Below are 25,709 nucleotides of genomic sequence, written 5' to 3' on the forward strand. Positions count from 1 at the left end.
CTGTAAAGATAAAAAATGCATCAGTTAGTCTTTACCACCTAAGTGTTTATTATGGTATTGTTGGCTGTTCTTCTCACATGTAGCTTTGCCAGCAGCGTCACTCTAAGGATGACAGTCGGTCTGTTGGTCAGTCTATGCACCACTTAGGTCCAGGCTTGAAATATTCAACATAAGTTGAAGTGTATGCTTTATTTTGAATATGGCGTGTAGGTGCGCTTGTGCGTAGAAATACAGTAGTTTCATGGTTTAGAAAATATAGTTCCAAAGGAAAGGGCTGTTTGACTACACGATAAAGTAGTGAAAATATTCAAAATAAAGTGTACACTTAAACTTATTTTGGTGGGCAGTTTTTAAAGCGGCTAAAACTATTGTTTTTGTGGATGACCCCGTCCAAAGCGGCACATCACTCAGCTCCTGTGTTGGTGCTCCCAGCTGCTTCTCTAAAGTGGGAGCGCGCTGATCCAAATCTACTGCAGGTAATACACTGACTATGTATCAGTGCCTCACACAACCCCTTACTATCACTTTAATGTTCCTCTTAGGATAAATTGTAACAATCTGTTGATCCACTGACTTTCAATCTAGCACCAAAATCAGATCAAAATCTATATTTTGTTGCTTATTTTGGTTTATAGCTGCAAAGCTTACTGTGAGCGCAGCCTCACAGAGCAGCTGACAGAGCAGCTAGCATGGCTGTAGACTCTTAGTCATGTTCCAACCTCACTAGCAATGAAAGAGTGCAGATGGAAAAAATAACAGAACAAACACCCAACTGTCAGTGTCAGTAAAAGCATCCCTCTTTTTCACAGTTTGTGGCTAGAGTCTGCTTGACAAATAAAAACTGCTCAGTGGTTTTGTCATCAGCGGTCACTTTCCAGGATGTCACTTCCTACACCGGGCTTTTATGTGGGTCGAGGGGCTTTCGCTGCACCTTCAATAACAGTGTGAAAGAAGAGCGCTGACACTGGCTTGATGACAGCATGCCACCCAGCAAGCGGTGGTTTCTAAATGACAAGCTGCTGAAAATATAGTACTTGCTGTTTTTGTACCTGGCATGCGTTTGTGTAGGAGGCTTGAAAGCCTGAATGGAGCCTTTTCTGCGGACATAAACGTCTTTCCAGTTCATTCACGTCTGTGACTTAACAAACACTACCTATGGAGGCTGAGCAAATACATAAACCTTTGGAATTTTTTTAAAATCTTTATTGCAGACGCATTCAGCTGTCGATTTCATATTTCTACCTGTGCCTTTTTAGATCTACAATGAGATGATCCGTGATCTGCTGAACCCGTCTTCGGGTTTCTTGGACCTGAGAGAAGACTCAAAGGGAGTGATTCAGGTTGCAGGCATCACGGAAGTGTCTACCATTAATGCCCAAGAGGTAAGATAAGCTACATAACCCTGCGCCACATGACTCATTTATTATATAATCGAAACATTTGGATTTCATCCATGGCAACTGCGCGCACCACAAAGAACTCCTCATGTGTGTTGTCAGATCATGGAACTGCTGATGAAGGGGAACAAACAGCGCACCCAGGAGCCCACAGCCGCCAATCAGACGTCGTCTCGCTCCCACGCCGTGCTGCAGGTGGCCGTCAAGCAGCAGAGCCGCTGTCGAGACATTCTGCAGGAGGTCCGCTTCGCGCGCCTCTTCATGATCGACCTTGCCGGCTCTGAACGAGCAGCTCAGGTGTGTGTACATATACACTCAGTCAGGAGGTGTTTAAAAGGCTGACAGTGTGTTTAATTGGGAGTCGTACAGGTGGAGAGTCACTTGGCGTGTGAGAGTACCTGTGCGGGTGCATTTGCTTTTGTCAACGACTTTTCTGCCAAATTCAAGTTCAAGTTCACAGACTTGGCTAAAGTGTCCATTACTAACACTGCTCCTTTTAAACCTGTATGGATACGTTACACGTGTGTAGCCTCAAAACTACAACGGTCCGCTTTGTGAGTGTGTCTGCACTCATGTAGCGTCTAACTGTAGTCTGCTGACTGGGGATGCTTGGCAGCGAGTCTTTACAACAGTCAGAGGAGTGAGGTTCCCATAAACCTCAGGAGACTTTAATAAAAGCCTCTTTATATCTGCCATTATAGTCCAGTTTGCTGTTTATTAAAGTAACCTTTTGGCAAAAGGGATAACGTTATATTGCAACATGATGCTTTACACCTCCGTAAAAGCAAAGTTAAAGCTTTGATTGGCAGTGGGGAAAGCACTTGTGCTTTACTTGAGTATTTCCATTTCATGCCACTGAACTCTTCTACTGAACTACATGTATGACAGATAGTTACTTTACAAATAAAGATTTTAGCATGTGGAATATAATGCATTGTTATAGATTTACTGTAACTACCTAACAGTCTTTTGCTTCTGATACTTTAAACGTAAATTTAGCTATAGTACTTTACAGACTTTTGATTACGTTTTTTATTTTTAAACATTTTCAATGCAGTACTTTTACATGTATATTAAATCATTTTTACCGTGTAGTATTGCAAAATGTACTTAAGTAAAGGATGTGAATATATTCTTCCCATGACAAGGCATCAAAGAGTTTATGAAAACAATAACAGAACAATGTGGTGGTCCCAGACAGAGCTTCCTCCAAGCGATGGTCATAACTGGAATCGTTTAATATTTGGGATCAATATTTTATTGATTTTACCTTTTACAAGAGACAAAAATATAAAAATAAATAAAAACACACATGCAGAGTAAAATAATAAAAACATAACCTCTACAAACAAGTCTCTAGTATCAAAGCAATACAGTCAATACTTATGTGGAAAGGAGCAGGCCTGTATTATCAGACAGAGAGAAGAGATTATCTGTGAGCCGATTCAAGTTCTGGGGTTTATTATCGCTTTGACCTCTTTTCAGGAAGTCAAGTGAGAATGTCGAAAAGTGTTTGTTCACTTTGTCGTTAGCAGTTTTTCAAGTTGAGTCTTCTTTTGTCGTTCAGAAAGCTTGTCATTGTCACCCGAACACACACACACACACACACACACACACACACACACACACACACATCTTTGCACACCATTAGAATAACATGCAAAAAGGTCAGCGGTTGAGAGTGCTTATTTACCATGGAGACTATTGATATGGCCTCCATTAGGAAGTGAGCAGGACGGGAGGGTTGTTTGTCACTTGAGGGCACGGGGAACATTTCCTCTGCCTCTGCAGAAGAGGAGCTCATGCGGTTAGTGAGAGGTGAAGACGATTTAGTTGAGCTGAGTATTGACGGATGAAAGGTAGGAGGTAATGCCATCTCCTGGGCAAGAGCAGAAACATGACAGCTACTCTGAACGACACAGATAAGAGCCTACAGGTTCATGCTCTTGGCTGTCTACTCCTTAACAAAGGCAGGAAATGTCCAAAAAATAAATACTTCTAAAAGCTCACTCACGTCTATCTCTCTGTTTATCTATTAGACTCAGAACAGGGGTCAGCGGTTGAAAGAGGGGGCCCACATCAACCGCTCCCTACTGGCTTTGGGCAACTGCATCAATGCCCTGAGCGACAAAAATGGCAACAAGTACGTCAACTATCGAGACAGCAAGTTGACGCGCCTGCTAAAGGTAGGACCATTTAAGAATGTATATATCATACCTGTGTCTTATGATTCAGATAAAAGTTTTAGCTCTTGTATTCATGTTCTTTTTTTCTGGCGTCTTTGATTGACAGGACTCGTTGGGCGGGAACAGCCGAACTGTCATGATAGCCCACATTAGCCCCGCCTCTGTGGCTTTTGAGGAGTCTCGTAACACACTGACGTACGCTGACCGTGCCAAAAGTATTCGAACACGGGTGAGCTCAGAACATATTTATTCATAAAGATGCTTCTCATCTGCTTTCACTGATTTAGTTTAATCTTAATTTTACAATTAAATATCTTATTATATTTCTTGAAAATATACTTCCCCTTTGATTATCTTCACTAGGCATATATAAGGAGTTAAGAGCAGATTTTACAGCTTATTACTGCTGATTGTAAGACATTTACTGCCAATAAAGCAGATCCAGGCACAGTCATCGCGTTCCAAAAGCCAAAATTCAGACGCTTGCAGTAAGAAAATCCGATTTTCAGTGTGAAATTTGACACCCATGTAAATTTTTCTTTGTCTTTCTCATCACTGTGCACTTCAGGTAAAGAAGAACCTGATAAATGTGTCGTACCACATTGCTCAATACACCAACATCATCTCAGACCTGCGCTGCGAGATCCAGCGGCTCAAGAAAAAGATTGCTGATCAGGCGAGCCGCCAGGTCAACTCAGATCGGGCTGACATCCGCCACGTCCAGGGTAAAGTCTTGTCACATGAAGACATGAAGAACATCTGCTCAATGAAGCTGTTTTCTAATATTTTTATTCAGCAGTGCCTGTTTATGACTGTTTTCTTTTCGTCCCCTTCTGCCCTCCTCTTCTCCTCTCCCCCACTCGTAGCTGAAGTCCAGGCCCACTCCAGCCAGCAGAGTCGGGCGGAGATGGATCAGTTGAGGGAGCAGCTCTTGGATGCCTTCCGCCAGCAGATGGAGATCAGGAAGAGCCTGATGGAGCTAGAAAACAGCAACATGGAGATCCAGATCGACACCTCCAGACACCTGCTAACCATTGCAGAGTCAGTGATTAGCATTTATGTTATATCCCACCCATCTGATAGTACATATGTAGCATCCAGTTAGTTGACAAAAAGCTTGAAAGGTTGAAGATGATGACTTGGGCAGCTGCAGAAAACTGATCACTATGGCCTAGCTGTAAATTATAAACTTTAAAAAATTATCACCAGCAGTTAAAATGTAGATTTTTTTTTTCTCCTAGCTGGGAGCAGGAGCGGAGCAGGCGCAGGAGGAAATGGCGTGCAGAAAGGAGAAAGGAAAGTGTCAATAAGGATGAAAGTGAGAAGGACTCTGACTCCCCGGAGTCTCCCCCTGACAGCAGTGAGACGCAGGAGGTGGCGATGGCCCGAGAAAATCTGGTCACACTCATGGCCGAACAGAAAAGGATTCACAAACAGAAGGTAGAAGTGTCAGTCTAGTTCTTGAAAAATGAATGAAAATCATAGTTACATACGATCTAATCTCAGCTCCTGTTGTTTTTCCCCTAAGGCGTTGCTCGAGCGTAGGTTTCTGGAGCTCCGAGATCGCGCCCGTCGCTTGGAGGAGCTGCTGCCTCGGAGGGTGAGCTCAGAGGAGCAGCGCGAGGTGCTGGGCCTCCTCTGCAAGGTCCACGAACTGGAGATCGAAAACGCAGAGATGCAGTCTCATGCGCTGCTCAAGGACAACGTCATCCGGCAGAAGAACTTTGTGGTGCAGCGCTTCGAGCAGCACAGACACCTGTGTGACGAGATCATTCAGCAGCAGAGACGGTTCATTGATGGTGAGTCTATCAGTGTACCCCTTTGGAGCTGCAGCAATCTGATAAATTGATTAGTCAATCAAATGAAAATTAATCTGCCACTGTTCTGACAAGCGTTTAAATCATTTTCAAGAAAAATGAAAAATATTTGATGAGGGATTTTCTGTATTTGTTGGTCCTAAATTATAGTAAATTGAATATTTCAGAATTTTGCACTGCCATCAGACAAAACATCATTACGTTATATAACGTCATTATGATGGTTTGTACACCAAATGATTAACCAGTTCATTTAATAAATTATCTGCAGATTAATCGATACTTAAAATCTAGGAGCAATGCATTTATAGTTTAATGAATTATGTATATATATATAGCATATATATATATATATATATATATAGCATATATATATTATAAATTATATTACATGCTCCTGTGTTCCAGACCACAGTCTGCTAGTACCCTCCCACCTCCAGGAGCTGTATGATATCTACATGAGGGAACTGGATGAGAGGAAGCTGGACAGAGCCATGGCCCTGGATAAGGTGACCACCAAACACACCATCAAGGTAACCCCCAGAAGAAGAAGAAGAAAATAAGAAGATGTTTGTATCATGTGATGTAAAAGAATTACTTAAATGCTGTGCTCTAATTTCCAGGAGGGATCTTTACCCAAGATCAGCCTGCCCAGTCAGGGTCGCGACAACATGCAGGACATGGACTCAGACCAGGAGAGTGTCCGCAACGTGTGCCCTGATAACAGACGAGGCCAAGCCAAAATTCGCAGACACACCTTGCCACCCATTCTGCCAGAGCCTGAGCTGTAAGAGGATGTCTTGTTTCCCGTTTAGAGTTCATATAACAAACCGCATTTACAGTAATATTAAGAAGTTCATTTGTTCACTGTTATGTTCTCATGTTTCTTTGTGCCAGGGACAATAACAGAGTGTTTAAGAGCAGCCCTCACGCCAGGCAGATGAAAAACTCAGCTGTAATGACGCCGCCTCCCATCCACATTAATGGGAAAGGCAACAGAGAGGTGAGGATGGTTCCAATAGGGAGTATTTACCCTTGTCCATTCCAGCTCAATAACTATCCCCGAGAGATGTTCCATGCTGTGAATTAATGCGGCCTAGTCAGCTGTTGTTTTTCACTTCTGGCAATATGGTTTCCTGTTTGAATTAAACTCACACAGATACTTCACTCAGCTAGAACCTTTTCATTTCCAGCCCACACACCTCCATAAAAGAATCTGCATCATAAGCTGACATGAGTATTCTCTCTTAGCTCTTACATTTCAAGGTTTTTGCTCAGCGTACCAGGTTGAAATTTCCAAAAAGGCAGAATTGCACCTTTGTTCCAGGCTTGAAATAATATTACCTCCATCTGATTTTCTCTCTATGCAAATGTTTCAGGAGATTGACTCATAGATAAGATGAGGTAATGATAGCTAGAATCCAAATGCCCCATTCAAAGTAAAAATATAATTTTGCAGAGACAGAGAATTGATTAAGATGGCACTCAACCTGACCTCGACTGAAAGCAAAGCACTGCAATGAATGTCTGATCATAATGTGGCACTCTGCATCTAATGTCTGCAGCTGCAGCCTCTGGCTCCTGAGAGCTCTCTGAGCTACAGTCACCTCAGCCACAGTGTCAGCAGCCACCTGGACTCGTCACCTGAGAGCAGCGAGGCCGGGGCCGACGTCCCCCTTTCACGAAATGGTAAGATGTTCAGACTAGTGTTTTAGCGAGTGGAAGGACATTAAACAATTTTAAACAATTTTTCTGAAATGTTTCAGGATACATAAAGTACACACTTATTCACAGCTGGAGACACGTCGTAGGCCATGGATGCTGCATCTGGGCCTGTTTTTAATTCACTTTTTAACCTTAGCGTTCAGGATATTTTAACTTGAACATTTTATATGTGGTACTTATTTGTTTCTTACTGTCATGTCAGTTTCTTAGCACCATCGTCCCATGAGAAACGCCTTTACCTTTGCTATGTTTATGTTATATACAGTATGTGGCTATAATGACAAATAAATAAACTATTAGCATTTGTACTTTAATGATTGGGCTGCACCTATTGATAGTTTTCAATATCAATTAATCAGATTTTCTTTTCTTCCAGTTGTTTAGTCTATCAAATGTCAGTTTTTTTTTGTTTTTTTTTTAAATAAAAAAATGCACATTCTTTCCCGTAGCCCATGATGATGTTTTCAAATTGCCTGTTTAACCCAGTTAATTTAATAATGGTATAAAACAGAAAAATTTAGCAAGTTTAGCAAGTATTTGGTATTTTTCCCTATAAATGACTAAAACAATGCAACTAATAGTAATTTCAGCATTAATTAATGGTTAGCTGTGGCCAAAACATGTGATTCTCTTTCTTTCTGAAGTTTCCCTTTTGACATTCCCAGCTCTCTACCTAGATACACGTCCCTTACTGAGAAGATCGAATAAAGAAAAGGTTGTAAATGAACTAATATAACAAACCTCTCCTTGTTTCCTCACAGAGCGGCAGCAGATCCTAAAGGGCGTCCAGAACATTGTAGTGAAAGCAGCCCGTCGACGCTCCAAAGCCCTGGAGCTGGACGCTTTGCGGTTACACCCTCCCCCCTCTCCCCTGGACCACAAGAAGCAGAAAAGCAGCCTGTCTTTGAGCGAGGCGCCCCCTAGAGGTTTACCGTTGCGGCGCGGCAGGCAGCCCAGCCCTGAGCTCAGACACGCCACCTCGGACGACAACCTGTCCAGCAGCACCGGGGAGGGACCCGGCCTGCAGGTGACCTGGACGCGCCCACGCAACCGTCAGGTCGCCGCCAAGAACCAAACGCCCAGAGAAGTGGACTTCGAAGCTCGCCGCAAGAAGAGGCGCTCACGCTCCTTCGAGGTCACTGGTCAAGCAGTGAGTATCAACTATTTGTTGTATGTTTAATATTACTATTGTAACATTTCAGAGCACCTCTGCAGGAGATGCTGATGCATTTGTGTGTTTAAGGTAAGCAATCAGTCAATCAATGATTTTGTTTTTCCTCTCTCTTGCAGCTCCCTCAAACCAAGACAACCACAGCTCAGAGGTTCCGCCCTCTGGACAGCACATCAGACCCCCACCTCCACATCAACGGTCAGCCCCAGGCTCCTATGCTTCGTCCCCAGTTCAGAGGGGTCCCTCCTCTTGCCAAAGTCAGGGCACCCCACAACAGCCAGCAAACAGGTAAACCGCCATCACTGTCAGTGGAGAGATAGAGACATTCCTCTTTATTTACTTTTTTGTTGACCTTTGTCTTTCTTGTTTCCTGCCTCTCCACAGGCTCGAATGCAGAGTCCTCCACAGCCCACATGAATAACCTGAAGCGAGGGCCCCAGCTGCGGCAGCCCCAGCCCCTCCTCTACATCACCACCACAGGCACTGGGGGCCAGCGCACTCGGAGACACTGAGCCATCGCCCCCGTCCACCCTCCACACCAGCACTAACACCCAAACCAGCTGAGCCTGAAAGGGAGAGCACCCACACCCACCCTCAGCACAGATTAAAATGAACACTTAACCCCTCAGTGAGTGACATTAGGCATGATTGCGAGGCAATATGATGGAGACTTAACCAGACAGGAGCTGGATACCTCCACACAGGTCTCCTCTGTGCTTTACTGAGCAATGGCGCTGACAGGCTCTGAAACCTACAAGCCTACAGATGCCAAAGACTGCTAGACGTACAGTGCGTGTTCTGTTCTGTCACGTGTTTCCCCTTTAAAGCTTGCTGTCGTGCTGAATTACTTGTTATCGTCAAGTCGGGATGGTGTCAAGCTCATTATGAATGCAACACTGTACTAATGTTTGTACATTATGAGTATATATAGTCTGGTAACCTTCAGTACTTGTTATGAAGGCCAGAAACAGAGACATTAAGCTAATGAGGGATGTTTATGGGGCTAAACCTCACAGTAATGATGTAAATGAGTGTTGAGGGATAAAGGATGAAAAAACATTGAAAGGATATTACACTAATGGCAGTGTGAGAACTGTATAATGAGCAAAGGCCTACCGTCAAAATGTTTCGGTATCAGTATGTTTCTTGTAGTAAGGTTGTTTCAATTTAATGACACACATATATTTGAGTAAAAAAAAATATACTTGATCATCTTGATTGTTGTGCACTTCTGGATTTAAACCCAACCTTGTATTCTCACATGCCCCAGGTCTATGCCTTTTCTTACCCAAACTTGACTGTTAAATGTCATATGCTCTGTTTGTGTAGATAATACCACAGGTTAGTTGGCTGTATTTTTAATGAATTATTTAACTGTTGCCTTTTCTTTTATGTTGTTGTTGTCATTGACATTGTTTTCATATTACTACTTTCTATGCTTTGTTTTGTACATTTTTTTTAATTTGTACCCAAATAAATTCAAATGAAATATGTTAAATGTTGCTTATTTTCCAGTAAAATGTGTGTTTGCTAGTGTGGGAGAAAAGGAAAACTGATCAGGGCAGTTCAGATGGTCATTTTATGCAGAAATGTATTGATTAGAAGCAAGACCCAAATCAACATATGAATGCGTGCATCAAATACTTACTCTGACATTTATTTTTAGAACAGTTTTGGTCCCGTGCTTAAGACTAAAATATCCAATAATGTCATGGAAAGGAGAATTCTGTATGAGACACTACACAGGACTCTGCATTGATCTCATGTGTAATGATCTAAAATGTCCACTAGATGTTGCACAGTGGCCACAGTTGGGATGAAGAGTATTGACACACCCAGCCTCCAGGCTTCAGGTCGCCATCAATGGACCGTCTCTCTACTGACATTGACAACACAAGTTTCACCAACTACAGACACTTGTAGTTAAATTAGCTTGATTTAACATTTATAAGATCAATTTTGTGATTTTACTCATTTTGTAAAGACTTTTATGGATTGTATTTAAGAGGTTGCATTTATGATTTTTCATATTAAATTATATGCAGCACATTGCTATTTTGTATTCTTTAGTTTGACTATGAATGCTTGGAAAGGATTATTATCCTCTGTATGGGTCCATGTGCTGTCAAACACAAAAAGCAGTGTGTTTAATCTGTCTTTACAGCTGGTTGCTTGTACTAAAAATAATACTAAAACTATTTCAGTGATCTGAAAGGTCTGTAACACATTGAAAGGTCCAATTCATGATTAAGTAGGCATTATAATAGTACTAAAATAAATGTAGTAGTTCTTGGAGACCTCCAGAAAAAGGTCTATAAGTCATAAAACGTTCACTTTTTCAACTTGAGTACTTTACAGCCGACGACGCCTCTGAAAATGACACAAAAACACATGCGAACAAATGAATAAATACAAGATTTCATCCCATTGTATTCAGAGAAGACTGAGTCGGAAGTACCGCCTCCTCTTCTCTACTGGCACCGTCCTTGTCCAATCACAAATGACTCATTACGTAATTGATGCGTTGCTCGACCAATGAGCGGCGGGATCACGGTTTTCCAGCGGTAGTGCACGTACAGCTGATTTGCAACCCGCCGAAGCTAAAGCAGAGAAGGAGGAAAAATGTCGCTGTCTCCGACGCGGACCGTTCTAGGATCAGTGTCCTTTTAGGAAAAATCACACGGCAATTCGGTGAGTGGGACAGCCGTCACTAGTTGCATCAAAGGTTAGCGCTTGAATTCGGTCTGTCCCGTCCAGAACCGCAGCCGGTTGTTGTAGTTTTGCCCTTTTTCTGGGACGTTTCAGGCCTGCTGTTGAAAAAAAAAACAGCCACGGCCGCTCATGGCAGCCATGATGAATGTTAGTTATGATGAGATGTTTTGTTGGTAAATTTTGTGTCGTTATTTGGTGGCTGAAAATTCAGTGTTTTCTTGTTTACTCAAAGCTTCAAGTCAAATTTTTAGCATTGTGATAATTAAATGCTGATAAAAGAACATGTGGAGACGATAATGCTCTGGTGTATTTGCTGTTATTTTTTATTTTATAATCCATTCGTTTGCACAGTTAGACGCTAAATACTCACTCACGCCTACCGCACTTATTCCCTGGCAAAAGTTAATATCGGAGTTTAATTATTTTGTGGACAGTATTGGACAGACACTTTCTCTTCCTACGTCTTGTCCAATCACAGAGAAACAGACAGGCAGCAGAAACTGACTCGTTAACTGGCTGCATCACTTATTTGTCTTATCTTGTATATTAAAGCTGTCTGGATGTTTTTCAAATGTGTAGCACATGCTCTTCAGGCTTTATTTTGTTTTTGCTTTGTTATGAAGCTGTAATAATTTGAAGCACTAAGCGAATCACATTCCTGTGTTGACATTTTTTGCGTCACAGTGAGCGAATAAATGTAAAACTAAGATACAATGTAAAGTTAAGCAAGTCAAGGTTTGAGGTTCTGGACCTGGGACAGGTGTGGACTGAGCACCAACGTTTCATGATAGGTCTGTAACACCCACAGTGTGTACCTCTACTGATAAATATACAGTACAAAGTAGAGCCAATCATGTTTTCATTATAGGCTGTTTTGTTCAAAAATTAGTAAAGTAAAAGAAGATAAGAAATAAAAAAAATACATCTCTTTGGAAAAATCATATCAGGGTTTCCTGAATCCAGTATGTATTTAAGTAAATGTATCATTCAGTGCTTTTTTTATTTGTTTAAACTGACATGTTTCACTTATTTGGTTTAATGTTAATGGCAGAATGCATTATCACATTCTTAGGTAATTAAACTGAAATGCTTTTAATTGTAAATATTTAAAATATAAAAATGTGGTTGGATGTCAGATTTTCAGTAAAACTCTACGTTTGCTACGTAGGATATTTGTGTAACAAAGGTCGTCTCTCTGGACAGACTAGCACCAGTGAAGTTTGGCCCATTTACAATCAAGTGGCTGTGTCCAGTCTTCAAAGTGAATTCTCATCATATAAACACTAATTTCGCTTTATCCAAAAACACAATTTCAGTTGAATACACTTTTATTCCCCTAAATATCCCAAACCAAAACCAGTCATTATATTTCATATCACAATCTAGCTTCTAATGACCCGAGTTTTACTTTTCCACCAACTAAATGTTGGTAGAATTTAATTTGATAGACAAGTCATCAATATATTACTATACATACTGTAATTAGTTCATAGTATCCTTGAATGCGATTAATGTGGTGAAATAAGAGTATTCATTTTCAAATTATATCAAATGTTTTGATGCTGAGTTACAATGCTAAAAAGGTTTGGCTCTAACTGTGATTTTCTTGGTTTTTCTTTTTCTTTCAGATTGAAACCTCTTCTGTGGTGTTGCCATGAGTGATCATAACCTTTACGAAACCATACAAAGAAAGTAAAATGTTCTAACCGCTCAAATGTGGGAGGTTTTACCTGGACTATAACTTCCCATTTTGCCAGGTCAGCTTCAACCATAACCATTTAAAAAGTGAAGGGTATACTGTAACACTACATGGGCCTCTTAGGTGACCTGATCTGATAATTACAGCCTCTAGAGCCTCGTCCTTCAGCTAAAAGGTCAAATTTCAGCAAAGACATGGACCCATCTGCCAGGATGGTGAGTCTGGACGCCCAGGGGAACATGGTTTTCACTGTGGTAAAGCCGGTCATGGGCATCTTTCAGGTTTCTTCAGAGCAAGCCGGCGGTGTAGCACAAGGGGGCATGGGTCTGCAGGGTTTATCTGAAAACACACTGGTCCTCCCTCAAGTGCAAGGCCAGGCTCCGCTAGATCAGAACCAGGTGGAAATGCACACCGTACAGCCTCATGTTCAGCCCCAGATGCAGGTTTCTGGCCCGGTCGTCCAGACTGAGGACGTGTCTCAGAATCAGGAGCCGCCACCAAACTCAAGCACACATTCAGAGTCCAGTACCCACATGCCATTTGCAGAGGTGTCGTCACTCCTGGATCCCAACATGAAAGGATCTAAAGCTCGTAAGTGGCCAGTTGTTTGAAGATCACACCCATTTGAATGTTCATTACACTGTCGCTGGGGTTGGGTTACAATCGCTGGTTCTGTTGTGGATCTAGTTCCAAGTTGGTAAAGTACAGAGCTTGACTCTTGTGGTACTTACAACAATGTAACATTCAGGTCACTGAGCTCATTTACAAATTCTTATCAGGTTGTATAATCAGACCAGTTTTATAGTTTAGTTATTCAAAACCATTGCCATTCAGAACATTTCAAATCTAAGCCCTAATAAATAGATATGACAAGGGATTCATATTTGATGAGCAAATTCAATATGGCATCCAGATTTGATTAAACACTATTCCCATATCCCAACCCTACTGTGCCGATGCGTTCACCTCTTCCTGTGTCGCTCTAATTTCAGGGAAGTATCTGATCTCGTACGATGAAATTAAACGGCGCCTTCAGGCCCCGGAGAAGATGTCGCTGCGCTCCTTGGCAGCATACACTCGGGTCAGCCGAGGACCAGCCAGCAAGAAAACGCTGCTAGAGTCGCTCAATGTACTCGGCCTCACGCCAAGCACAACTACCTCGGTTTCCTCCTCGTTCTCCAAACTCACGGAAGGTGACAGATGTGTGCCTGTGTGTGTGCGTGTGTGTGTGTGTGTGTGTATGTGCGAAGTCATGTTTAACTCTAAGAACTTGAGTGCAAGAGAATTGTTTTAATTTGATTTGTGTGTGTTCTTAGGCGACACCAGGGCTTTGTGTGACGATATGAAAGATTTCGCCCACGACTACATTGACTACGGAAACATGGCTAAACAGCTCATCCCAGAGACAAATACAGTTCAACACTGGTCCAAAATTATTGAAACTAAGTATGTGCTTTGTATTCAAGCTTGTTTTTCCAAGGAATTGTGGAAAAAAGGAGTAACAGCACTTTCTTTTTCTCTCAGGAACCACCTCGAGGATATGAGAAAATGTTTCAACGACCCGGTCAACAGTGGCGCGTTCGACAGCGTCACTCATGGACTCGGTCTGGGAATGTTAGATGTTGCACTGGACATGATCATCATGGTGATTGAGCAGCAGATTCGCATCTTGTCCGGTGCAGCGGCGTCGGACCCTGCTGACTCCGGGCCGGCGTCGAGGCGTATCCGCAGGCGCCACCGCAAAGCCCGCTCAGCTGAAATGGAGAAGGCTCACAAGTTGTCGGAAGGGGTCAAAGAGCAAGGGAAGGTCATTTCAAAAGGCAAGGGGCGGGGCAAAGCCAGGAAGAAAATAAGACAGGAAACTGGAGGTGTTGTTCCCGTGGAAACTCAAGCAGAGCAGTGCAAGCCGGATGATGTGGAGAGTAACGTCCTCACCCTGGTTTCTGTAGGATATGAGACTGTTTCCAGTGGTCTGAATGCAGCCGGAACTGTTTGACACCGGGTCACATGACGGGTCTAAAGAACCAATCATAGTCCCATTCAAAGGGATGCTCAGCAACGGGACACGAGCTCTGCACAAGCTGAGTTGGGTGGAGCTCCCGTGAAGGTGATCACAGGTTGTGATGAGCTCAGCATCAGAGTATAATGTCACATTTTGGAGTCACACTTATGTCGCCGGAGCTAGCAGGCGGTTAGCTTAACTAAGCATGCAGACTAGAAACGGGGAAAGAGCTAGGCCTGGCTCTGTCTACATGTGACGAAATCCACCTACCAGCAACTCTAAAGCTTATTAATTAAGTTTTATATGAGGTTAGGTGCAGGACTATTTCTTGGCTGTAAAATGCTGAATTGTCATTTTTACACTTTATCATACATTTTTTTTGTTAGAAAGCTAAATGCTGGTAGGCAGATTTTTTTTACCATTAGACAGAGCAAGGCTAGTTGTTTCCCCCTGTTTCCAGTCTTTATGCTAAGCTAAGCTAACCAGGCGCTGCGATATCACTGTACAAATATGAAGAACTGTTGGCAAGAAGGTATTTAGGCACATTTCTCAAACTGTTGAATTATTTCTTTTACATGAATCCCCTGTTTCTTTAGTAGCAGTTTTTATATGTATCTAGATGTCTAAACTGAATCTTATCTAGAATATTTTTTCATCCTAGGTTTTTAGTGAACAGACAAACATCTGTACGTAAAATGTAAACACTGAGTAAACCTGTCCAGGCACATGTACAGGAACAGATGATATCAGAGGTCTGGATTATATTTTTTTCACTGGTGGTACAATGTCTCCTGTTCCTCTGTTTGTATTTATTGTCTAGACTTCCTGTTCTGTTGTATTGTACTAGAGTCATGAAATATGAAGTAATGTCTGTTTTTACTGGAACCTCAAGAGTTGAGTAAAATATAAAGATTTAATTTTCATAACCACTTTCAGTGTGTCATTGTCTTATGATAAAGACAAATAACAAATCCAGATCCTGAGATGTTTTAAGAGATGGAAGTCAGGGTAAGGATAAAATTATACGGCTGATGAGAGACCTAAATTGCAATCCAACCCTGTTTGACATTTTCCATTCTCGGAAAAATGCCATCTAATAATATACTTGTGTACAGAAACAGATGCCATATGCCTACCTGTCTGTGTTGCTGTTTGGGCTTGGATTTTCTGGAAGCCGAAGGGCATTGTGGGAGATTTTTAGGGCCGTAGGAATATACTCAGCAGAGTCAGCCAAGTGCTAATACCCTAACTGTACACACATACAGGGAGGGGGGAGAGAGAACAGCTTTAGTGAGGATTTTCTCCGTATTAACCCAGCCAGCTGGAGTACAGGGAAGACGGACGCGTTCAGAAAACAAACAGTTTTATTTTGAAACAAGACCAGAGTGTAAGATGGGTAGGGGTTGGATCAGTGTGAGTAAAGTGAGACGCAGAGTAGGCTGAAGTAGGTTTTCTCAAGCGAGTCACTCAAAAGAAAGAAATCTGGAAAAGTGGCTATAAAAAAAGTGCTGTGTGTTTTGCATGAAGATGTCAACCTGAGAAAGTTTCACCACCAGCTGTCCAAAGACCACAGAACGGAGCAGGATGGGACACCCTAATGTGCCACTCACATACAGCTACACCCGTTCTCACAGGGATAAACGCAGATCCAGTCGACTGCAACCGTACACACCAAACGGTGAGTTGATGGATGTTTTACAGTGTAGAAGGTGGTCTTCAGAATATGTAGGATATGATATTATATAGTGTGGGTGTAATATCTTCATTCACAGAACTGACACACTTTGTTTCACTCTCCACATTTACACATGGGATCTCTCTGGTGTAGCCAGATTTTTATATACTGTCGGCCATTTAACAACATCATATGTACTTCACTGATTTTTGTTGAGAATTATAAAATACATGCTGTATTAATGTTTTAGATCCTTTAATCTTCCAGTGAGCCATTGTTTCATATTCATTTCTGTACAATATGAAAATCAAATAGTAGACTTTTGAAGCATGCACTTGAACATCAGTGCTGCATTATTTTTGCCAATTTACATGATCATTGTGCGGTAATGCAGTTTAGGTGCGGATTGATTAGGCTGTCGCATCAAATTACCTTTTCACATTTCAAGCAAGTTTCAAGAGTCTGGTATCTGATTTTCATACCATGTGGAAATTACTGGAAACCAATGAAACCAGCAGCACAGTTTGCAAAATGATTAAATGTGATGTAAAGTAAACATGATTTGTAGTTAATGGGCTAAAACATGGAAAACCACTGATGTGGTCCTTTAAGCCTCCTAATATGTCTCTGCATGCTCGCACCTTCTGTTAATGGTCTGGTGTTTACTGAGGCAAAGGCTGGGAATACAGTGGCCACATTACTAATCACTATCAGTGACTGGCCTCTGCATAAGTTAACTGAAGAACCACTCAAAAGAGAATCTGCTTGGCAACTGGAGGGTTTCATTTCTGCTCAGACACAGCTGAGAAAATCTGACCAGGACAATGATTTTTTATGGTTGAAGTGTCCTTGACCAGAGAACTTACCATGAAGCTGGTCAGGGCTGCAGTATGAAATGGACAGTAGCTCGGAGACGTCTCCATGAGGCTCTCCACCGGTGCAACTCGCTTTTCAAAATGTCTAATTTCCACCGGAGTTTCAACACAGTTTAATAGAATGAATATAGAAGAGTTATATTTGGATCATTAGTGAGCCAAATATCTATGAATGACACTATCTACTGTGGATATGAAGAGATGGTGATATTGATCTATTAGAGTGCTGGTCGTTCAGTCCACCTTTTTGGTGCAGGCTAATATTTCCCAAGAACTTCTGAATTAATTGTAATGAAATTTTGTACAGACATTTGTGGCACCAACAAAATGAAGCAAACTGACATTGATGACCCCCTGACCTTTCCTCTAGCCCCACCATGAGGTTGACATTTGTGGTTTTGAGTGTATATCTCAACAACTATTGGATGCATTGCCATGAAGTTTAGTACAGACATTCACACCCCCCTTGGTATGAACTGTAACAACACTGGTGATCCCTTAACTTTTCATTTAGATGTTAAAATTTCAGTTTGCCCAAATACCGGCAAAGCTAATGCTATTCCTGTCAGCCTCAGATGCACTTAGTGTTTGCTGTTAGGGAATGTTAACATGCTAACACACTAAACCCAGATGGTGACAGCTGTCAACACGATACCGGCTAACATGATAGCATTCACCATGAGATCATATTAACACGCTGATGTTAGCATTTAGCTCAAAGCACCACAGTGCAACCTGCCACAGCTGCTGGCATGTCTGTAGACCTATAGCACCAAAAACACCAACATACAGTCAGGAAAAGGTCTAAACCAGGAAGATCAGAGGGTGACAGCTGGATGTTTTTGCAAGAAGGAATGCAATGTATCTTTGCACACTTAGTTAAATTATTCTCAGAGATCTTAACTCCTCTTCAAAATGCATTTCAAATGGAGAATCCCAGTTGTACTGTGCGCTTTATACTTGCAGTATTTTCTCATTGGTGTGTTTTCATGTGCTTTTTTATGAGCAACCCTCCTTCTCTCTCGCCTAACAGTAATGACTTTCATATTTCTTATGCTCCCATACAGCATCCATAGCCTTTTACTTGCGCCCCATTTTATGACCCTTAATATGTCCCCCCACAGACAACCTGAACAATGCATTAGGTGCCATTAGAGTCCTTGGTTTGGAGCTGATTGAGGATGAACTTAAACCACATCTGAACACAGTGCTGACCAACATTAAGGAGAGGAGTGAGTTCATTTATACTATCTTTTCACTGTGTTTTTCTCATTTCTAATTAGAATTTATTACAGGCTTTGAAATCTACACTACCTGCTAGATGCATAAAAATATATCACATCCTGTCATAGGCTTCGTGGCATAATGAGGGGATTCAGGGTTATTTTTTGTGTCATGTAGTCTGTCATTTGATATGATTTGAATTATAAAATGTAGACAGATTTGCTACCACATGCAATTTACATATTTATGTGTTTCCATACCGATATACCTTAAGATAGCATGCCTCCCACCTCTAGTGGCAATAACAGCCCCCCTCATTCTGAATGATAAAACCTGTAGCAAAACTACTGTGAGGAAATGCGGATCTGGGGGTTGAGAGGCTGTGAAGGGATCAATTGTATGACAGTTGTAAGTCCCTGGTAGACGTTAAGCTGTATTTGTGTCTCCTAGCAGGAGAGCAACAGGGGGATAGAGAGGCAGAAGAGGTAAAGACAGGTCATAGAGATCAAGCAGAGAGTAAAGATGGAGAACCCCGTAAAGACAAAACTCAGTACTAGTCTGCTCAAGGATTAAAGGGACAAATCGGTCAAAAATGACAGCTGCTTCAACTTGATACACACGTAGTTCATATAATTTCATCCCTCGAGCCAAATTCTTCTTTGGCTTTGGCCTCGTTAAATGGTTCTAATATGTTATGTTTCTTATGAATTTGTATCAGTGTTGTGTTTACATGTGTAATTCCACTTGTGTCCAGAGAAAGGCGCTGCTGAGCAGGTAGTGATCAGTGGGATCCTGCCGATCCTGGCCCTGTCTCTGAGGAGCAGAGGGCCCCTCACTACACTGACTGCAAGACTAGTGGCTGAACTCGCCAAGGAATGTAAGTTATTGATACAGATATATGTTCGCTATAATTTCTTTATAAGTCATTTCTACTTAAGTTAATGAAGCGTACGAGATCAGTCACGTGCTTGAGCTATTTCTTGTTGCCTGCCCTGTATATATTTTTTTTTCAGCTGTGGTGCGTAAAGGTTTTGGTGACTCAGGCTTGGTTACAGCTCTGCTGTCGGTGCTGACCAGTACAGACCAAGAACTGCTCCTTAACGCTGCAATGGCCATCTCACGCATGACTTATGACAGCTGTAAGTGAAGGGAAAATTTACAAATCCCTCCTGACGAGTTGTGTGCGCTTGTGTCATTAATTGTAATGCATATGTGCCATTACAAGAGACCGTTCCCAACAGGATTTAAACTCAGTTCCAGTTTGCATTTTAAATAGATTGACTAAAGGTAAATTATTTTCGGTGCTGTTAAGAAATTCAAAATAACGCTTTACTGCACAGACAAAGTGACTGAGGGACGTGGTTACTCGTTGGCAAACAAGAGTTAAGAAGGTAAAAATCTGAAGATGGTAAATCTTTCTCAAGCGTCCTGGAACAAATGACTGGCAGACAGATGAAGAAGTAACTTCCATCATGTTCAACTTCTTGGTAAAACACACAATAACAGGTAGAGCACAAAGTTACAACAGAGCTCATGTGAAATACAGTTTGATTCAGGAAAAAAAAAAACACTGTTGACTGTGAGACAGAAGCTACTAAGTCATATTAGCCTTGGTATCATTTGTTTTCTCCCTCTTACAGGAGGTTTATGAAGAGAAATGCTACTCACTCCAATGAATTTAACTGTGTGAATGTTTTCAAATGCAATTCGAATTGATAATTTTCTCTGCCTCTCTGTGTTCCTGTGTCTCCCTCAGCAAAGCACCAGGAACTGTTACTACGTCGAGGTGCCGTGCCTCGTCTTGTTGCCATCCTGATTCGTTTCCCTGATAAGGAGGCCCTGGAGGAGGTGTGCCTGCAGGCCCTGTGCAACCTCAGTGGCATGGGAGTGGCAGAGGAGGCAGGGATGGTCTGGGAGAGGGGTGCGTCTGTTAGGCCGGGGGAGTCTGTGTTTCATGGCGTTTCTCCTCACACCTGTGGTTTTGCTTCCTCTGTGACTCTCGTGCGTGTGTCTCAGTGGGCACCGGGTCAGTATGCGGTCAACATCGAGGTTTTCCAGCGTTGCTCCTCCTCCTTCTGGAACCTTCACGGGAACAAGCGGACTGCTCGTTGGTTCCCGATCTCCAGCTTGTGGAATTCTTCAAATCTGTACAAGCTGATGAAGTTCTCTACGAGGAACGTTCCTCGGACAAAGAGTCTGAGGACTCGCGTATTCCACACTTTTCTGTGACAGCTGAAATATTGCAAACATGGTGGCCTAACCTAACTGCTAACAAAACTCTCTGAGTGTTGACGTGCAAAAGAACATCAGGGAATGTTTACACACAACAAACCCAACATGCACACATGGATCTCTTTATCTCTGTTCCTGTTGACTTTTATCTTATATTTTTGTTCTTTTTGTTGGCGTTCATTGGCTGAGTTTGTAAGTTTTATTCCGAAAATTGACTTTTCAACTACCCACTTCTTGTAAAACAAAGTTAGTGGCATTTCCTTCTGGCTTATTCAGCTTTTATGGGACTATGCTACACATTTCCCACGCAGGAAAATGATACAAATAAAAAAAATAAAAAAAGCTGTATCTAAACATGAAAACCTTAATGAATGCTATGATGACGTCCTTGCTGACAGTTTGTTCACAAGTGCTTGAAATCGTTGTGAATTTCTATTCCAGGCAGCAATATTGATATATTGATGTACTTTTCTATATTACAATTATATTTTATTATGGCTCATTTAATTTTACCCCATGTTTTTGATTGTCTTTGACATCCACTTTAAATAATAAAATATCTCGACATATAATGTGCGTATGTGTCTGTGCAGCAGGCTAACAAGGTCATTACTCTCTGGTGTCAGGGGTAAGTTTCTACATAATTTGTATACTTATTTATAGGATTTCGTTAGTTAAAGAGAGCTTTGTTATTGTTGTTAATTACATACATTTTATGAAGTAACATTGTTTTTGTTCAGCTAATTCCTTCACATAACAGTTTGAGGTTACAAATTTCTTTTCTTTTTTAAAAATACTGAGCAAAAACATACACAAGCAATAGATACATAACACATATTACTATTTCTTGTGCAATTCAAGAGCCTTAATTGTCAGACTGTGTACATAAGTTTTAAAAAATCCCTGGAACCCGGCAAGCTTGGGGGGGGGGGGCTTTGTAAAGGTACGTACCCGTACCCTTTCACTATCATACAATCAGGATTTCAAACACCATGGTTCACCTACTCTTAACCCAAACAACTGCTTCAAAATCCCACAGGCGCTGTGCTGACATTAGCCCCAAATGACGACAAGCTGAGAGCCCACAAACTATGCCTCCGGGACACCCCTGATCTGCTGAAAGCTTGGCTTCTTGTTCGCTGCACTTGGCTCAGTCGTTTGATTCAAATGGGTTTTTCAACTGCAGGGAAAATGACTATGGAGGCTGCGAGAACACAGGCAGAAGGCTACCCAGGTAAGACACAGGCTAATTGGCTTATAGTCTCACAGTGACAAAATGTGACTTGCATCACCTCTCAGGATGGCATTGTAGTTTGAGTCCCACAACGTGAAGGTGAAAAGTTTTCATGAGTAACAGCCATGATGTGTCTTCTTGTCAGCTGACAAACATGCAAATATGTCCTTAATTAATCTCCATCTATTCTTCTCTCACATACTGTTTCAGACTTGGAGGGGTCAGTGAGTACCAGAGGTGACCACTAGATGGCATGCATGTGCTTTGTAGAAACCTCTGTAGTCTTTGCACAGTGTAAACTTTAAAGAAATGAAAAACCAATTTGTGACTTTGAACACGTGCCCACACACACGGACTGAATTTAATAACGACACGCTGCCTGACTGCACGTCTCACTGGATATTCTCAGATATTTACATAGATTTAATTGGTTTACTTTCCCCTGCTGATATGAAAGCATTTTGTGGTAGTGTCTAAGTTAAATTGATCGCTTGCCTTTTGACTGTAAAGCTGTTAAATACGAAAGCCAACACAAAGATAGACACAAGTGTATCCCTCTTTCAATCTTTCTCCCATTTCTCTTCCTCTAATTACCTCTCTTATTGGTTCCATCCCGCTCCAGGCGTCCAAACGCAGGGGCACGTCCTCTAATCAATCCCAACTTTATTACTCTGGGAGTCACTTAAATATTTGATGCGATAGAGATGAAGCTTTGGAATTATTTACAGGTAGACAAGAGGTGCGCACACCTACTGTCTTGATTGGCCTCTGGTGGAAATCTGGTTCACTGTGGCCTTGTTAAGCTGAAACAAACACATATTTACATAGGAAAACAGCATTGTAGATGAGATCTCACCTGCTGTCACTATAGCACAGTGAGTCCTGTCAACATGCTTTTACAGGTAGCAATGTGAATGATTTAATTATACCAACACATCTGAAAAGACAAAGCATTACAGTGAATATTAAAAGATGTTTGGCTTATTTTTCATTATTTCTTTATAACACAATACTATGCCTAACACTGTTGCAAAATTATACAGTATATGGCGTTAGCTACAGTTTGTGCCTCTTGTGTTAGTATTACACCACAGCTCTAAGCTTCTGAAAAATATATATTTCTAAAAATATACTGTATACCCAGCGGTATTAGAAAAACCCACAGGGTCATTTACCAACTTGCTGCTGTTCTGAAGGTATTGTTGAAAAAATATTCTGTCTGTTACGAGAAAAAAATTTAACCTGTTAACCCCAATTTGCACCTCTTTCTTCAAATCAAAACAAAGATGGTATCTAGAAATGACATATTTCCTTGCTCAATTTGTAGAACATGAACCAAAGTTTGACATTTTATAGATTGAAGTTACTTTCTATTATTTTCATATTGTGGATTAGTATTTTTGCTCATGTTTTACAAAAAGACCATGAGCATATGTCATTTCCAGTTAGATTAGGAAATACATTCACAACTTGAGAAATGGGCAAAAAAAAAGTCTTTATTGTGCAACAAATGATGGTTAGAAGAGTCTTTAAAGGAGCTATTGGTAAGTTTTGCTATCGCTACATAGCCAGCGACCAGTCTAAAAGAAACTTCAGCATTCAAGCATCAAACTTCATTCTTTTACCCACCATGAACTGTCTCTAGCGGTGGAAGCAATTCCAATGTTAACTCGTCTCTATCACGTCTTTTCTTCTACTGAAGTTAGCATGCTAACCAGCTAGCCCCGATAGCGACTCACTGTAGCCTTCAATCTGCCCTGAAGACATAGCATTGCTCAGAAGGTGTATCAGAAAGAGCTTCTTGCTCTACCCGACAGGAGCTAGCTGCTAACCCTGTCTAACACTGCTAACATCCCAGATAACTATGGCCAGCTAGGTTGGTAGCTCAGTGAAAGGAGAGGGTAATAAAAATTATAAACTCCTCACAATAATGAAATTGACTTTTAATGATTTCTCAACTTACTTCCCAGTTTATTGGTTCTTTTTTTTGCATAATAATAGCCTATATTTCATAATGTCTTTAATTTATTTCATATTGAACACATTGGAGTTCAAATGCACACAGGATAAACCAACTCTAACTTATTGCAACACCACAATCAAGTTAATATATTGTTGTTTTTTGTCGTTGTTGTCTTAATCTTTTGCATAAACACGTGATCCACCAGACACGTGAAGTGTTTAATCAGTAGCTCCCGCTCCACGCTGTAATAGGGAGAGTGCATATATTGCTTTTAATATAAGACTTATTAATAATGCATGATGAACTTTGCATTATATGCCCTCAAACCCAGATAACATGGCTGAAGACTGTTTTATTGCTTGTCTTTGCAAATGAGTCATTTAAACTTTAATCCTCTTGTTGTTTTCTGCAGAAACAACTCCATGTAATTGCATTAGGATTTCATGCTGCTGAGATTCTAATTACTGCTTTCGTCATTTCTTTATTGTGGCCTCAGTTATTCTTAGCCCGTAGCATCCTTCAGCAATAGACAACAATCATGCACCTTGTTGACGTACAACACACACTTTCTCATTTGACATGGGCACACAAACAAACCACAAAATATAAAGGCAGATATAGCGATATTGCCGTAAGGACACACACAGGCAGACAAACACAACATCTTCAGCCACACACTGCACAGTGGATGGACACAAACCCACAAACCACAAGCTTTCCACACGAACAGAGCATGAAGGAGTGGTTTTATTTCTCCAGATACATCCTTCCTCAGGGTTTGGTTCTTGTCTTTAAATATAACTGCTTTGATTGTGAAGCAGATAAGATAACAGGCCCCTGATTCTTTGCCTCTCTGACAACCTGCTGCCCTTTGCAGCCGACCAAATTCTCACTTATGGACCTCTGTGACAGGTCGATGACAACTGTCATCAGTAGACATCCTGGATTAGCATTAACCAATCGATTCTTCTGTCAAGTGCAAGTGAGTTTTTAGACAGATCTACTCAACTGTCTTGTGCACCATTCTTGCTGGGGACAGTGGTGGCATCGAGCTTAGAGGAGAGAGCGCTTGTGAGAAGAGTTCAAACGTGTGACATCAGTCTCATGGGTCCATTAGTCAAGGAACTTCGAGCTAAATACACAGTCTTACTGATACAAGTATATATGTTGAGATAAACACTGCTCATTTCATATGGTTAGACTGTATAAACAGCAGCGACAGGGGCCTTATCTGATCAATGGCCACACATTTATATAAAACTGATGAATTGATTAAAGAAAAACATTAAATATCAAAAATAAAAAGTGAGCAAATGTTTTTCTTCTTGTTTCACTGACTTCATTGTAAAATATAACAACATAAATGCAGGAAATATGTTATCCTGACATCTTCATATGATAGATGTTATATTATACATGATGGCTTGAGAACATTTCTCTCTTTAATCAGCAAGAGATTGTAAGCAAAACCGTATGATGGAAAGGAACTACTTTAAGAAAGTTTTCCTTATATTCAGGTCTTTCAAATTAAATCTTTGTTACTTTGTGAAGAATTTAATCCAACTTCCCCTAAACCGTACTCCGCTTATTGAGTTCCCACTGATACTACTTTTGGACATTCAACAAAGAATCATGAATCATGAATTATATGAATTGTGGAAACTTATTGCAATCAGCTGTGGTTTCTGTGTGAGTGGAGCAAACAACAGTGACAGGAAAATCATATTCTTTCAGCTGCATTGCATTGTGCTCATTTAGATAAAGCTTTGGAGGAAGTTCTTTCTTGTTCTGCCTTAA

At 41.2% G+C, this 25,709-nt stretch overlaps 3 protein-coding genes across 4 annotated transcripts in view; all 3 read left to right on the forward strand.

Annotated features, from left to right (window-relative positions):
* Positions 1 to 9,696, forward strand: part of kif19 (kinesin family member 19) — a 35,415-nt gene extending 25,719 nt beyond the window's left edge. Inside the window, exons 6-20 of the mRNA XM_022743153.1 lie at positions 1,257 to 1,382; positions 1,500 to 1,694; positions 3,437 to 3,583; positions 3,690 to 3,812; positions 4,152 to 4,308; positions 4,450 to 4,624; positions 4,825 to 5,023; positions 5,112 to 5,382; positions 5,809 to 5,933; positions 6,024 to 6,187; positions 6,298 to 6,403; positions 6,966 to 7,089; positions 7,887 to 8,275; positions 8,416 to 8,584; positions 8,681 to 9,696. Coding sequence (XP_022598874.1) covers positions 1,257 to 1,382; positions 1,500 to 1,694; positions 3,437 to 3,583; positions 3,690 to 3,812; positions 4,152 to 4,308; positions 4,450 to 4,624; positions 4,825 to 5,023; positions 5,112 to 5,382; positions 5,809 to 5,933; positions 6,024 to 6,187; positions 6,298 to 6,403; positions 6,966 to 7,089; positions 7,887 to 8,275; positions 8,416 to 8,584; positions 8,681 to 8,808 — 2,598 coding nt within the window. The 3' untranslated portion in view covers positions 8,809 to 9,696. The remainder of the gene's footprint in view (positions 1 to 1,256; positions 1,383 to 1,499; positions 1,695 to 3,436; positions 3,584 to 3,689; positions 3,813 to 4,151; positions 4,309 to 4,449; positions 4,625 to 4,824; positions 5,024 to 5,111; positions 5,383 to 5,808; positions 5,934 to 6,023; positions 6,188 to 6,297; positions 6,404 to 6,965; positions 7,090 to 7,886; positions 8,276 to 8,415; positions 8,585 to 8,680) is intronic.
* A 1,206-nt stretch (positions 9,697 to 10,902) lies between these two features.
* On the forward strand, positions 10,903 to 15,100 carry LOC111220421. The gene is made up of 5 exons (XM_022743500.1): positions 10,903 to 10,987; positions 12,637 to 13,298; positions 13,700 to 13,900; positions 14,024 to 14,153; positions 14,232 to 15,100. Exons 2-5 carry the CDS (start codon positions 12,902 to 12,904, stop codon positions 14,701 to 14,703), a joined length of 1,200 nt encoding a protein of 399 aa, XP_022599221.1. The 5' UTR covers positions 10,903 to 10,987; positions 12,637 to 12,901; the 3' UTR covers positions 14,704 to 15,100.
* Positions 15,101 to 15,135: 35 nt separating this feature from the next.
* LOC111220422 (rap1 GTPase-GDP dissociation stimulator 1-like) lies at positions 15,136 to 21,275 on the forward strand. Of its 2 annotated transcripts, XM_022743501.1 has the most exons (5): positions 15,136 to 16,387; positions 18,384 to 18,491; positions 19,238 to 19,360; positions 19,497 to 19,622; positions 20,240 to 21,275. In XM_022743501.1, the coding sequence occupies exons 1-5, from the start codon at positions 16,294 to 16,296 to the stop codon at positions 20,710 to 20,712; spliced, it is 924 nt and encodes a 307-aa protein (XP_022599222.1). In that variant the 5' UTR covers positions 15,136 to 16,293; the 3' UTR covers positions 20,713 to 21,275. The 2 variants fall into 2 exon arrangements, with proteins under 2 accessions (XP_022599222.1, XP_022599223.1); XM_022743502.1 differs by lacking the exon at positions 19,497 to 19,622.
* The last annotated feature ends 4,434 nt before the right edge of the window (positions 21,276 to 25,709 follow it).

The sequence above is a fragment of the Seriola dumerili genome, unplaced genomic scaffold (genome assembly GCF_002260705.1).
Source record: "Seriola dumerili isolate Sdu_G_001 unplaced genomic scaffold, Sdu_1.0 BDQW01000068.1, whole genome shotgun sequence".
NCBI lineage: Eukaryota > Metazoa > Chordata > Actinopteri > Carangiformes > Carangidae > Seriola > Seriola dumerili.

Bases quoted from the DNA above. Each gene is read 5' to 3' on its own strand.
- LOC111220421 (XM_022743500.1), top strand. From the start codon at position 12,902: ATGGACCCATCTGCCAGGATGGTGAGTCTGGACGCCCAGGGGAACATG. The intron at 13,901-14,023 runs GTGACAGATGTG...GTGTGTTCTTAG, and splicing joins GTTCTCCAAACTCACGGAAG to GCGACACCAGGGCTTTGTGT. The intron at 14,154-14,231 runs GTATGTGCTTTG...TTTTTCTCTCAG, and splicing joins TCCAAAATTATTGAAACTAA to GAACCACCTCGAGGATATGA.
- LOC111220422 (XM_022743501.1), top strand. From the start codon at position 16,294: ATGGGACACCCTAATGTGCCACTCACATACAGCTACACCCGTTCTCAC. The intron at 16,388-18,383 runs GTGAGTTGATGG...GTCCCCCCACAG, and splicing joins GCAACCGTACACACCAAACG to ACAACCTGAACAATGCATTA. The intron at 18,492-19,237 runs GTGAGTTCATTT...ACTTGTGTCCAG, and splicing joins GACCAACATTAAGGAGAGGA to AGAAAGGCGCTGCTGAGCAG.